The 15,285-nt window shown below is 36.2% G+C and overlaps 1 protein-coding gene across 1 annotated transcript in view; it reads right to left on the reverse strand.

The window, feature by feature from the left end:
* LOC140327705 (uncharacterized) overlaps positions 1-10,192 on the reverse strand; it is a 31,009-nt gene extending 20,817 nt beyond the window's left edge. Inside the window, exon 1 of the mRNA XM_072407065.1 lies at positions 10,159-10,192. Coding sequence (XP_072263166.1) covers positions 10,159-10,185 — 27 coding nt within the window. The 5' untranslated portion in view covers positions 10,186-10,192. The remainder of the gene's footprint in view (positions 1-10,158) is intronic.
* Positions 10,193-15,285: the final 5,093 nt, after the last annotated feature.

Below are 15,285 nucleotides of genomic sequence, written 5' to 3' on the forward strand. Positions count from 1 at the left end.
AATCCAATACAAAATGAATGAATGAGTTTGAATTTGAATTTCCCGCACACGTGCCAACGTCATCGCGCACGCAGGGAGAAGCCGAGCGGCTTTTTGTTCTCCGCCGGACGGCTTCTAGTTTCAGAAGGCACCCGGCGCTGGACAGAGAACGACGCGGGACGATCAGTGGGACCAGGTAAGAAGCCGGCCGGAATCTTGTGTTCTGCCAGCCGGTCCCGCTGGTATAGGAGAAGGCACCCGACGCTGGAGAGGGAGATCGACGGACGACGATCGACGGAGGACGACGCTGTAACACGAACACTACGCTGGATGAGCACAGCAGGACCAGGTAAGTGGGGATTTTAATGTACGGAAAATCTCGGGGTTAACCATTATAGCAATTTTTTTTAGCCCGTACCAAGGTCGGGCTTAACGGTCGGGAGGTTAAAGTTCAGTATTCATTGTCCTTGGTGTGTCTGTTTATTAAGTAGGGTAGGATGAATCCTAACAATTCAGCAGCTCCTATAGGAGTAGTTTTGCACTTGACATAAAAATAAAATTACAAATCAGTAAAAAATTTTTTATATATTAGCCTGTCATTAAAGTAGAATCTACAAGAGGCCACGCTGAATACTCAATAATTATTGCAGTATAAGTGCTGAATTTTTTTTTGATTTTTAGGAAGTCTGGGCAATTAATTACAAAAAATATAAACTAGAGCTCTACTTTTTGCTGCTCTGCCATAATATACATATGCAGCAAGCATGAAACCTTAACTTACTTTTTTTCCTGTTGAAAGTAACTCTGATTTAAAGATCTGCCAGATATATACGATGAGGTATGCAATAAGTCCTTGTTATGTAGTATACAGAGTAAAAATGCAAGAAGCATCAGCATTATAAGATCTTGACTATTAACTAATTAACTATTTTCAAATTCCCCAATAATTCCAGCTCATGTTTTTTAGAAAATAAAACTTTTGTCCTAATATCTTGAATAATGTTGTGAAGCTGACTACTGGGAGTTGTCTCCTCTCTACTTACAGGGAGCTTGTGATGAAAACCCTTCCATGACTTCGGAGCTGCCTAAAGTAGAAAGCATCTGGTCTGAATTTAGTGATGTCACAAAAAGGCCTCATTCTGTGTTGTTTTAAAATGAATTCCAAATTGTGCCAGGTTAAAAATCTCTTGCACTGTGTTTTTTAATCTACACACTCTGGATCTAATATCTTTTTAGTAATATTATGAAAAAATAGATGTTTACCTTTGTGTTAACTGTTTGGGTTTGTCCTTATTTTTATTGTTAACCTGTATTTATTTTTATTTTTACTCAGCTCTTTACAAAGTCCATAGTCATACCCTTCTTATATTTTTTGTTATACAAAGTCAGTTTTGGAAAACTTAGAAAATTACTAAATTAGAAAAAATATAAAATAACTTAATTATTTTCTTTTCATTCTGTAAATTATTACAATTAATTTGCTAATTTAAAAATCCCAGTCAAACATTAAAGGTGCAAAAGTGAAAAGAGATTTATACCTGCATTATTTTGTAGTTATTTCCCACCCTCTAATCCACCCCTTCAATAAATATGTTTACTTTTTGCTAATTGGGTTTTTGAATGACCTAAAAATGTAGGCCATGTTAAGTTGTATCTCAGGGGTTGCTTTATATCTGATCCTATTGTAAACCTGTAAAATCTGGCTACAAGGAATTATACAAAACGTAAATTAGCATAAAATCAATGAGCTTTTTGTTTTTTTTTAATTATTTGTAATTTTTTCTACATAACAGTAGCAGCCTTTTATTTGTTGCACAGAGTTAGTTTTTAGATTTTCAGTCTATCTGCCATTCGGTACATCGCAAGACTGCTAAACCTAACCTGCTCCTGACCTTCATCTGCTCCCTGATAGGTGCTTCTTTCTGTGATAAATCTTGGCTGCTGGTTACTTCGTCATTAACATTCGTGCTCCTCTAGTGCCTTTGTAAATCTGTCTCCATTTCAAATTTACCCAGACCAGAAAGACAGTGAATGCTTTCCTCGGTAACACAGTGTTCTACCAGGTCTGTGATAGAAGGTCTTGACATCTAGCTTTGGGCCTGATTTAATAAAGTTCTCCAGGAAAAGAGAAGATAGGCTCTCATGGGAGAACCTAGGTGATCCAGCAAACCTGGAGTGGATTTCTGAAAATCATTTGTTCTGTTTTCATGTGTTATGTTTCCAGTCCTGGACCAGATCCATTCCCGGTTTGCTGGATCACCCAGGTTCACCCACGATGGGCTATCCTCTCCAGTCCTGGAGAGCTTTGATTAATCAGGTTCAAAGACTCTACCCACATTTTGGTCCTTGTACAATAGGAATGTGGTTTTTGGTCAACAATTCAATTTATTTGAATAGATGCTACTGGAGGGATGCATACGGACTTAATGTTATGGGTTGGTGGCGATTTTCTCCAAGTTAAAAGGTTGAAACCTTCATACCAAAGTGAGATTATTTTAGAGAGGTTACAGGCTTTTTCAGACAAGATAGTTGAGGAAAGGTGATTTTGTTTTCTTGTTAAAATGCATCATTTTTAGATACGAGTACAAGCACATTTACCAGCTTGTCCATACTGTCTCTTTACTTCTCCTTGATGGATTTAATTCTAGGAAGAGTTTTAGGTTGGAGTCCTATATTTTAACATAAGCTGTTCTTCCAATCAGGTTGTCAACAGTCATTCTGCTAATACAGTTATACAATGTCATTGTTGTGTGGCCATAATTTTTGTTTGTATGAAGTAAAGGGGCAAGTAGGAAAAGCTGTGGAATGTACATGCACCTATGTCAGGAGCTGAACAATACCGCCATAGTTAATCCAAAATTCTAGTGATTATTGGCAGGAATTGTGCCAGATACTGATGAGAAAAGGATGTGCTAGCTAGTAAACCAACCATTGACATTCTACCAATTTATTATTTGGTGCAAAAGCCTTTGTATTATTCATCCATCTACACATACATATATTTTTAGATGTAGTGCGGTATAATACTGATTTATCATATTTCATTTATTCGCACATTTAAAACAAATTGTAAAAAGTAAAAAAAACATGCATGCTTTTCGAAAATGAGGACACCAGTTCAGTACTGAGGACTAAATGAAGTTCTCACAGGGGCATTTGATCCACTGTTTTGGCTGTGGGTAACATTGCTGATTGAAACTTTGTGGGATTGCCCATTTTTTGTTGATGAAGAGGAAATATCATGATATACAAATAATTTAAGGACAGTCATACAACACTAAAGGCAGTAAAAGGAATATATACATTGTAACAATTAAACCTTGCTATTTTATCATTAGAACATAATCCAGAATGTTAGAATATTTTGCCAACATTTGTAGCTATGATCTACAAAAGTTTAACACTGCGTTGCAATGTATAAGGAAGTCACTGACCATCGAAAGGATAAAGGAGTTTTCAAGAGTTTCATCATTTGTTAGGGCTCAGTTATGTGGGTTACCATATATTGCATTACGGGAGTCTATTTATTTAAATGAGCTTCCTAATGCACCAAAAATCTAACCTGCCCCTTTTATCATCAGTGCAGTGATCTGCAAAACATGTTAGTGTTTCCATTTGCTGCAACACAAGGGCTTTAATGAGCTGCATTATGATGCCATTCATATTAAATCACACTGCATCACACCAGAGAAAGTAGAAATCCTATGCATTTTGTAAAATATGCATTTTGCCCCCAGTGTAATAGTGTGAATGGGCCCTTAGATCCCACATCAAATTTACCTAAACTATTTACAATTATTATGAGCCATGTCTATAAACTAAATCCTTGATTTAATTTTAGCAAAATAAAATATAACAAAAAAGTCAATGTTTCCTTTAAACCAGCACCAGTTATTAAGATTTATGTATTTCTGAGTTCTAAAGCCCAGGATTAAAAAAGCAATGTGCGCTCCCTTATCACCACTTGGTGGGGCTTTCTACTAACACAATCCAGACTATATGAAATGAAACCATTATCAAGAAATCTGGGAAAAGTATGTTAAAATATGTTGTGGGAACTCCATTATACTGAATGTTGTCAAGTGTTGTATAATTGAAACTCTAAGCTGGGACCACTTTACAACCCATAAGTCCATTTATTTTTGTGTAAATGTAGTTGCTGGTGCACAGGCATTACCGTGACCTTCAAATGCCCTTCCTGTGTGGCAGGGAGGCAACACAAGTGACTCATTGTCCTCATTTACTGCATGGACTTTTCCTTTCAGAACACTGAACTAGTAGTATTCATTAATAGGCAGTTCTCAGACATTTTCTTCTGACACCAAGTGTCTCACTTTCTCTCCAGATCACAAATAATTATCTGCTTTTAACACACTAAGACAGTCATTTTGTTTCCCTTTATATTCTTTATTGAGAGTTTAGTGTTGGAAAAGCAAACTGTTCACTGCTGTTAGAGCAAATGTACATAGTGTCTAATTCTGTAATTTTCTTTAAAAAATGTTCTTGTATAGGTAAATCAAATGCATTAAAAGCTTAAAAGTTTATAAAGGGTAAATAATTTAAAAGAAAACTTTGCCCACTTGGACTTAACAGAAACACCTTCACATTATGCATTTTTTTTTTAATTACCCCCTACTAAAATAATAGGTCAACAATTCTTTCCATATCTTTCATAATTATAAATGTTCTTCTTATATGTATTTATTATGTTATATTTATTACAGATACACATTTAATATCCTTAAAACACGGCTGTCAAAAATGGGCCTCACAGGGCCTGATTTACTAGAGCTCTCCAAGACTGTAAAAGATAGACTGTTTTGGGAGAACATGGGTGATCCAGCAAACCTGGAATGAGAGTGGCAAACCTACATTGGAGTGGCAACCCTGACCTGAATTTAGAAGCAGTAAATCACTGTTGTCACCCTATCACCCTAAGATACTGCAGTAAGTGAACTCCACAAGACCAACAGGCATTTATGAGACTTTACAGGGGGACCAAAAACTCCTGTAAATGTAGATGCATTTATAATTTATGGACAGTACTTGTTTATTTTATTTTTTTTTATTTTATGAATGGGCATAGTTCTACTTTAAGCTTCAGGTTTTAACTTAAAGTAGGGTTATTGCCCCACTGTTAATACCCAACGTTAATACTTGATGATTTCTGGCTGTCTAGTGGTCTGATTGATGTTTTTGAGTTTTGCTGTGTGACTGCAGATAAAAAATCAGATAATGTTTAAACATTATTTACTGGTATACCCTCTCCATGAAATGTTTTCTGCTTACTATATATACTATATATTTATATATATATACTAATATAAAGTATATTAGTGTCCAAATAATTTGCCTGTATGTCCTAGAAAAGTCTAATGACAATGTCCGGGATCTGTATAGATCAACATAGGTCAAGCACATCAAGCATGTTATATCATGTGCTTACAAGAAAATGAGATTCAAAATTACCAGCGTAACTTAACTTTCAAACTTCCCTTTACCTTAGTACACTTTCATTTAGCCTCACAGTGTATATACCTCTGGGACACATCATTTGTTTAAATCAAGCTGACAGTGTTTTTTATTTGAATTGATAGTTTTTACCAGTAGACTCCAGACACAGTAAGGAATTTGGGACCAGTTTTAGTTTAAAATGAGTAAATAAAAAACTCTTGTGTAAGGACTAATATGGACAATCCTGTATTTAAGGAAATTCCCTGTGGAACATTCTGTTGCTATTGATTAAATGTTTATTCATAATCTAAAAGTTCAAGACATTTTAAAAGTAATCATGTGGCATGACCAGGGTAGCTCAGACCTTTATCCTTTCCTCCCTGTCCTTTATGCCTAAAAATCCCCCATCCCCCACCTGCTTGCCAAACCACCCCCACCTCTAAAAATACTCAAACACATGAATTTGGACTTAAATTGGCTAGCAAGCACCCGTTTATTTAACAACAGCTAAATAATTTACCATTTATATATAAATACAAATATAAATACCAACATTAATACCAAAATAAATAACCAAAATGTAAACCTTTATATGATTTAAGCATAAATTAACATAACATAAATAAATATAACCTAATTAACTAACATTATAACTCCCCTTTTAAACAATAATAACAATAAACAACAATATCCTTTATCATATAAAACCTCTCAACCTCCCTGCTATAAACCTGAACAACCAGGCTGCAGGTCTCAGAAGGCAAAGTCCGGGCCTATCAGGATTTTACTCCGACAACATCTCAACCTTGGCTCCTAGCTGCCCAGCACTGCCTTAGAAGCCATGACCTTCAAATGATCCTAAGGGGGGACCCCACCAAAGAGGATGCCTCCTGCCAAAATCCACCACTTTTTTTTTAACGAACAGGACTCTGGCCTTCCAAGACCCTGACTGCATAACCACCCAAAAAGAACATATTTCTTGTTAGTCTAAAAAGGGGGGGTGGGGGGGTGGGCAGGTTAACTTTTTCTTTGTAAAAGAGGGCCTCCCACTTCCGTTCACACCCTTTTAACTCTTCCAATGCCACCATTCCCCTCCTACCTCTTGCTCCAACACTACTACTGCCTCTTCCCTAACCATTTTCTATTCTTATTAATCCTTACCCTCCCTGGGCTAGCCTCCCACCCTGTCATGAAGGCCCTGTGCCTATTATTTTAAGGCTACAGGCCTCTCTATACTGTTAGAAAACACTAGCTAATATTAATGATTAATGAACTATCACAAATTAGACCTGTTGTGTACTCTACAAAAATGCCTCTATGCCTCATTCCCCCATGCCTGAAATTTAGGCAGGATATGAAATGTATGAATCGTGTGTTATACATAAACACAATACAAATTTCCATTTGTCATATGCAGATAGTATTATCAGTGAGCCCTTGTGGGTGAGCAGTCCCTGTCTTCAGGAAGTACAAGAGTACAAGAATAGCACAAAAATGTGTAATGAAGTTACCAGGAAAATTATCTAATATTGGCTTAATGATGTACATGGAATATATATATATATATGTGTGTGTATATATATATATATATATATATGTAGATTATTTTATTGTATTTTCTTTCGTTTTTACCTTTTTCGTGTTAAAGGACCTGGATAAGGGGGAAGGTAACTTTAGAAATGCAGATTTGCAGCTATTTATTAGGAATCCAGGCCTGGAGTCTTGGAAGAATTGGGTCAGCAAAACACAACAACACTTTGCCTTACCAGTAATTGAAGGTTTCTCTGGGCACCTAGTGTATCAGGAGGAAATGGATTCTTCTAGAAATAGAGATTAAGCCTTTAACTAGGATTTGAGTTTAACTAGGGCCTGTGGCCAAGTGTAGCTTAGGCAGGAGGCTGTGCAAGCTGCCTAGCTCAGGATTCAAAAGGGCTAAGAGAGCCAAGGAGGGCTCTCAATTTAGGTTAGCTTGACCTTTAGCTTTTGGAGATTGTATCAGTAGGTGTATTTAGATACTTTTTGCAGGTTTGTGCTGTAGCAAGCCAACAAGAAAAGGCAGTTAAATCTACTGTGTTGGGGCAAAAAAAAACTAGTGTTCAGAGTACCTGTGTACAAGCAGTACATTTGGAACTAACCTTTTACTTTTAGTGGAAGATGTAGACATATCAGGAACATCCTCACGCATGTGGCTGTTAAAGTTGACTGACTTTGTTACTCTCTTTGACTGAGTACACGAGTAGTACTAACTAATGCATATGGATTTCAACAAAACAATGCAAGGAGTAAGGTGCTAGATTTAGGCTTCAGACTAGTGATGCATAAAAATTACTGCGTTTACTAATATCCACAGCAAGGCTTCTGGTAAAAATGTTTGGATTTTGCAGGCATTTGCCAGAAAGTGGGGTGGAGCTCCTATCTCACTTCAGCCAATGAAGGAAGAAGGCAGCTAGGGACAGGTGTCCTGAGCTGTCTTTGCAGATGTTTGGAGCTCCATTTGTTCAGTGTGAACAGCCTGTTCAGGCAGCAAAAAAGCCTGAAAACACCTACAAAAACTGCAAGCAAACACTTAAAAATGCATGCAAGAACATTTTTAAATGCGTACAATCAGTTCCGATTTAAAATTTAAAGGCAAGGTATTGCCTGTCAAATAAACAATGATATTTAGACCCATACAGTCCAATGTTAATCATTTTTTGCAGGCAGTTTTGAGTGGCAAAATGGTTAAAAACCTTTTGCAAATCCCTATACATATATTTGCAGAACCAATAAAATCAAGTTTTCTTTGTACTTTGTTCAATACTCTTTACTGCTTAATAAATAAAGGTGTTTTTAATTCTATTTACATTCCAGATTCATGTCTTTAATATTTTGCCTGTAAATTAATCATGAATATAATAATATAATGATTACATTAAAAAGAATATAACATTCCCCTATGCATATAATAAAACATTGTTTGGTCATTCCTTTTCTGTTGTCAAACTTTTTCTTTTCTTTTTTGTAGTATTCCTCCTACATTGTTCACATTAGCCTGTGTTTTTGTGTTGACTTCTGTCTCCAGCTACTCAAATGATCTGGGACACTTTTTTTCTCTTTAAACATTAGAAAGCTCTTTTTCTGCTGCCCTTTTCTGGCTTTTATTGTGACCTGCTGTCTGAGTTGTCCTGGACAGCAGGAAAAAGGAATATGTCTAACAACAAAAGGTCACTCCATGCAAATGTGACATTTTGTTGCTAACAATTTTGTTGCAGCTTCACGGGTTACAATTAATGTAGAGAAGGAAATAAAGAAAGGCTATTTTGTACTTTCATTGCTTGTCATTGTTTCTCTTTATTTTAGCGAATGCGTACTAGAGAAAATATGTAAATGCATGTTCTTAATTAGTGTTTCAGATGTTTTTACTTTTTACAGAAACATTTTGGCCTTTAAACATGTTAAAACATAAGCGTACTTTCACAGTAAGGTTCTGTTATCCTTTGTTAGAAATTATCCTGTGTCCTGCAGTGCCCATAATTCCTTTTCCTTGCTGCACTACCATGAACGTGCTAGCTCAAATGTTGACCAAGTTACTATTGTTTCCTATAGGAGCTTGGTCTACTTTTGAGCTACTTGGTTCTACTTACATCTGCAGTAGTTCCTAGCTGTTTACAGGAGTTGGAGACATTGGTTGGGGATGTAGCAGGCCACAAATATTATATAATGGCACATTCCAGATGAAGGGGTTCAATTTACATACATTATTATGAAAAGTTTGCTTTTTCTTCAGCTCCATTGAAAAAGCAAAACACCCCTCCCCAAAGTACCTTGGCCCAGACTTCCAATGCTTCTGTAAAGCATTGGTGCTGTCACCACAACATCTGGCAGAACCGGGGGACATTTTCTTTGGATTTTAAGTGCCCAGCTTGGCCAGAAGTCACAGCACCTCCCGGAAGGACACTGTCAAACAAAAACTTTTTTTTACTAGGACTTGAAGCTTTAATTGCTGGCTAATAAATAAAAAAAAAAAAAAAAATTCTTTAGTTACATGTACATGGAAAAAGATTTGTTTAGTGGTATTCTAAAAATGTATTTGCTTACGTGAAGAAAATATACATGTATACATCCATTTTAGGCTTTACAGTGGAACTAAACCTCATAAAAAAAATGTGATCAGTTATTTATTTAATAAGAGTCAGGCTTTATTTCTTCTGCAATAATCTTATCCTGCCTGTTCTTAGTCTTCACTGTAATGTACACTGGGCTGCGTATGCAGTTTAATCCCAGCATAATTGGAGCAAACAAATTCCTGACAGCACGTGCAGCAGTTATATCATATGCACCTGGTCAATCGAGATGGCGAAAGACAAAAAAGCGGTGAATTAAACAATTGCCGTTACGTTTGTTTTTGTGTTAAAGTACCCGCCTATTCACAATTTTTTAATCTTAGGCTTTACTTTCTCTTTAAAAGTCTAGCTACCCAAATGGTAGGATCACATGGCTGGTCCAAACTACCATGTGCTTGACAGCTGATGATGAGATACACAAGAGATGCCAGAGGAAGAAGTCTGACTGCAATACATTTACCAGCAGTAAGACATCTGGTAGACATTTGGTTACAAGTACATTTTTACCACATAAAATGATTTTAAAAAAATGAAAACATTAGATCTGAAACATTGAATATTCATATACCATGCATTAAAATATTTGCCAAAAAATGTAATGAAGTACTATAACCATACTCACCGATAAACGGTTAGATTTATCCCACATCGTAGGTCCTTACTCATCAGACAATTTCTAAAAAAAGCATAACACTAATTATACTGTATAGCCAATTTAATTTTTCTTGATTAGTAACTTTACCACTAGACTGCATTTCACTTCTACTGCATAGAGCAATGGAAATTTCACTTGTCTCAAGTATTTAAAATAGGCACCAAACAGTATATGGTCTTTTACACACATCATCACATGGGTGCTACTTAGTACAGTTGTAAGGAGCAGTGAAACAGTTTGCCACCACCAGAGGAGTAAAGTAAAGACCAATAAAGTAAGTAAAGCCTCCCAAACAAATCCTTGCTGTAATACTCTACCTGTGTCATCCAACACTGCTTTGATTCTGAGAATTTGTTCCCCAAATGCAGCTAGATATTGGACTTCTTGGGTCCTTCACAGCTTCCCCTTGTTCTTGTTGAAATCCACATCATTGTCTCCTTTAACGACCTTGCAAATTGATGAATCAGGGCATTTTGCTTGTCCCAAATAGCCCTTTCTGCGGATTGAGGCAGAAAAAAAATTCTATGATCGGAGCCAACCTACAATGGGCATTCCAAATTTGGGGAAAACCATTTGTGCAGTACATTTTTGTTTGCCTGTGTCTAAAAAAAATCTACATTTCAGTTTGGTCCTGCCTTTTGAAAATTTACTGGTTTTATTGTACTCTACAAAAAAAAAAAGAAAAAAAAAACATCCCAGACACACTGTCACTGACCTTTTCTGTTTCATTACTTTTAAAGCTAGATATATAACACTGGGTGTTCAGACCCTAATTTATAATTGTTTTATGTTCCGGTATTCGGACATGAAATCATTAAGTCAAATGATGTGTTTAAAGAACAATACTTGTAGATTATAAATCTATGACAAAGTAGAAGACAAAATGTGTGCAAAAAATGTATGTATAGTACTAATTGCTCATTTGCCACACCATAAAGTATAGAAAATTGTACAAGGCCAAGATGTAGTGCATCATGTAATAATGGAAAATCCAATAAGAAGTAAATAGAATGTATTACTTGCTTGCAACTAATGCTAACCACAACTATAATCTATGACTGCGGAGAAAACATTTTATAGCCTTTGAGGGGTCAGGAATAATTGTATTTTGCTCTCCTGTAAGACAAACTGCTCTGGGGTTTTAATTTGCCTTTAACTGAATTTGCTTTTAACCCACTGGGGGTTTGTAAAAGATTTTCTTAACAATGTTATCTATAAAATTATATTACATGTTAGGTGTTATTGTGTTTGGTTGCTTAACACATAAAATGTTAAAGATTTAAAAACAACCATTAGCACCAAGAATACTGATAGCATTTTCTGGTGTACTAATATCTGATAGGAGCAGAAATGACAAATCAGAGCATGAGGTTTATTCACAAAATAAAACCAAAGCAAACAGATAATGTGAAAATCACAGGAAAAGGTACAGTATAATTTCAATTAGTACTGAATATTATTTTTATTATGTTGTTGTATAGTGTCAGCATTATGCAGCACTTTACAGAGTTTATAGTTATATTAAGGGTCTTTTAGAGGAGCTCACAATATTCTAATGTCTCTGACATAGGCTAAAGCTGAGTACAGACCCTAGACGTTTGTCACCTGGGACAAGCATTTGTGACCTTGGGTGAAAATCTAGCAATTATACGGTGGTCCCCAGACATAGTATAATGATCCATAAAGGTGGGTCACTAAACAACTTCCTAATGGGGAGGGCGCAAAGGTTAAGCTATTTAACCTACAAGTAGGTTTTGATGGGATGTGGAAGTATACGCACAAAAACACAGGGATAACATAGAAACTTAGTACTAATTTTAAAGTACACTACAGTTTTGATTTTGTTGTGTTTCTGCTACGCTTTGATTTTGCTGTTTTTGCATAATAGATGGGTTGACAACATGTTACTTTATGTCAGTTAATTTATAAATGACTAAGATTTCCCAGAGCACTATGGGTTAGCTATAAAAAGAGTGCAGCAAAAATATATTAAAAAAATCTTGAACTTGAGTTACACATTCCTTTTTTAAATGATGCAATTACATTTCTGAAAACTTACAAACCCCAGTCATCATTAACGCCCTGAGCGGTAACCCTGAGTGTGATGGGGCAAAAAAAGATGCTGAAAGTGGTAACCTCGAGTCACACTCGGGGTATTTAAACCAATGCAAAACAATAATAAATCGAGCTTTACCTGATCTGCCAGCATCCTCCATCATCCTTCACATCTTCTGGCTGCCTCCGGCCAGCGTCCTCTGCATCTGTTGAGTCACGGGAGTTCCCAGTGATGTCGGTGCATGCAGACGTTCCGTTCGAGCGTGGTGGGAATTTCAAATCTATTTGTATTGCATTCAATATAAAATAACTGTATTGAATGCAATATAGTGGATTAATATGTGTAAAAGCAGTACATTGCCCCTGATTCATCAATAAAATCCGCGCTCGCTGGAAGCGCGAAAGAACGCGCGGCCATCGATCGCGGATTACCGCGGTCCGGACTCGAGTGTGCGCGTACACTCGCCTCACTGCCAGCCGGATTCCAGCCTTCACAATAGGGAGTGCGAATCTGCCAATTAAGGTGATTAGATTTCAGCTGCGCGATTAAGGAGGATCTCTAAAGCTCAATGGTGAGATCATAGCAATTAATTAGCGCGCACCTGCTTTCTGTTCTGTGCTTATTTACAGTCCCTTACAGGTCAATTAGAATCTTTAACATTAGATTTCAGCTGCTTTAGGGCTAAGGGTAATATGTGTGCCATTAGAAAGAATGATTTTTTAGGGGAACAGTGACTTTTAATGCAAGATCGCCAGTAAAAAGCTGTCGGATAAGCGCGGCTCCGTGCGCAAGCTTTTTCAGTTGCTGAATAGCGTGACCGCGTACGATTCCGGATCGCTAATACGAATGCGCGAGCGGTAATCCGATTCTGCTTGATGAATCAGGGGCATTGTCTTTAACGAACATTTATTTTACAGTTTAATATAAAAGTATGACTATAATATATTTTTTTAATAAAAAAAATAAAAAAAAATGTTTTACTTTTTAAAAAAAATTTTAATTTATTATTTTGACATGATTTTGTGTTTCAAACCTTATTATAAACCTAATAACCTTGTTATTATACTCATACTATTATATTATACTGTAAAATACATTTTCATGAAAGACAATGTACCGCTTTTAGACAAATAAACCTGGACAGAAATGAACCGCCGCGGAGGTTAAATTATAAAAGTTCAATTTTCAACGTGTGTTGCCAGCAACTTGGGCTTAAGTAAAAAGAGGAAATTGGGTACTTACAGTGGCTTTGTGTCTCTTTCTACAGATTACCCTTGGACAGGTGAGTGAGGCTGTGTGGAGAAGGGCAGGTTTGGGGAAAGGGCTGAGTAGGCAATGGAGCATATTATTTCCCTAACCACTGGCATAAATTAGAATTATGACAGTTCTAACTATTCCATTTCTTCCTTCTTTACACCTTGCAGCCTCCCTAGGGCTCATTGTTGCTACTCTAGGGCGGCCATACTGCCTTCTGTGTATATAACACTCCGTACACTGTGTGGTTCAGCCCTGATCACTGGCACGTTTTAGCACCATATAAAGATTAGTGTATCTGCTGGTAAATATCTCCCTTTTTTACTGTGTGCATGATCTAGTCTTCTGGTATTACTATTATTGTTTTAAATTACTATCTTATTACTATGTTATTACTTTTACTTTTGTTTTGGGATTAACAATATACAAAGACCCGCAATAATGCTACAATTGTATTCAGCATACAGTAGTGGGTTGAAATTTTGTTTATAGTGCTCAGCTGACACTTTGGGTTATTCAGCAGTACCAGTTTAGCAGATATAAGTCCAGCTATTTAATGTAAATTATATCTAAATGTAAAACTTTTTTAGTTTAGTAGTACTTTAAGTTTAGGCGTAGAACATATGTAAACTTTTGATGTCCCTTCTGAGGAGAACTCCCTTGTTGTCTGTGCTGGTAACCATTGTAACTTGCACAGAAAGTAATGGAAATTACAATTTTTTTTAACATAAATAGCCCTCTTCTCTGACCAGCAACAACCTTGTTCCCAAACCAGCAACACCCTTGTTCCCTGACCAACAGAAGCCGTAAGCTGACGAAGTATTAGTTTTTATTTACTAAGAATGAGATAAAGATGTCTTAAAAAATATAATGGGTCAGATAGGTGGTGCGGATTAGCGGAGTTCTGTTCTGATCACACTTGGAATTTAGGTTTAGCAGCCACACTGTGTTGGCAGTTTAAACAGAAAGTTAAAAGCTCACAAACTTTTTATGTTTTTTTTGTATTTGTTGCATAAAACATACAACAATAACATCCAAGAAACCCAGTATAACTGAACTTGCAACGATTTACCCAAATTGCAGTGGTAGACAATTTAAAATACATGCAAATGATAAAGTCAACAAGTATTTTGGACAAGGGTTAGTGGCTAGAACAGTTCTTGTTGGTAAAATTATCTTTAGGGCCGAAATTATAGAAGAATTAGAAGGAATTCTTTTTTGTCCTGTCACTTACAGTTATGCTTTTGTATGGTGACAGGACAATGTTCTTTCATGATAGATTAATGTATTTGTTTTATGGTAAAAGTAGTGGCATGCCACCAGTTTCCAAAGGAAGGAGGTCACAGACAGATTGTTCCTGTGTGTACATGTCCGTTTATATCTTTAAAATGTCTTTTTTCTATAGGGTGAAATGAGGTCAATGCACAGAGCTACATTAACAGATCCTGGCCTGTACAGGAAATCTGTGGGTGAATGATAGAGAGACATTAATTAAGAGAGTAATTACCACAAATTCAGCTTATTTTAAAAACAAAGTACTTGTAGTATGAAAAATGACATTTTATGTTAAAAGATGTCTGGCTCTTTTTAGAGATTAAATGTAGAAGAGGTATATATTCAAAGTTTACCTCAGCAAATACATGAGTATTAGATCTAATTATCAATTTAATTGTAAAATGTAATTAGTACTGTATTGCAACAGTGTATCTATTTCATTGAAGCTAAACTAAAAGGAGATCTAAAGTCACAGTTCCCACGCAAAGAAATAATAATGAAAAAGAAGG

This window comes from Pyxicephalus adspersus, chromosome 3 (genome assembly GCF_032062135.1).
Source record: "Pyxicephalus adspersus chromosome 3, UCB_Pads_2.0, whole genome shotgun sequence".
NCBI lineage: Eukaryota > Metazoa > Chordata > Amphibia > Anura > Pyxicephalidae > Pyxicephalus > Pyxicephalus adspersus.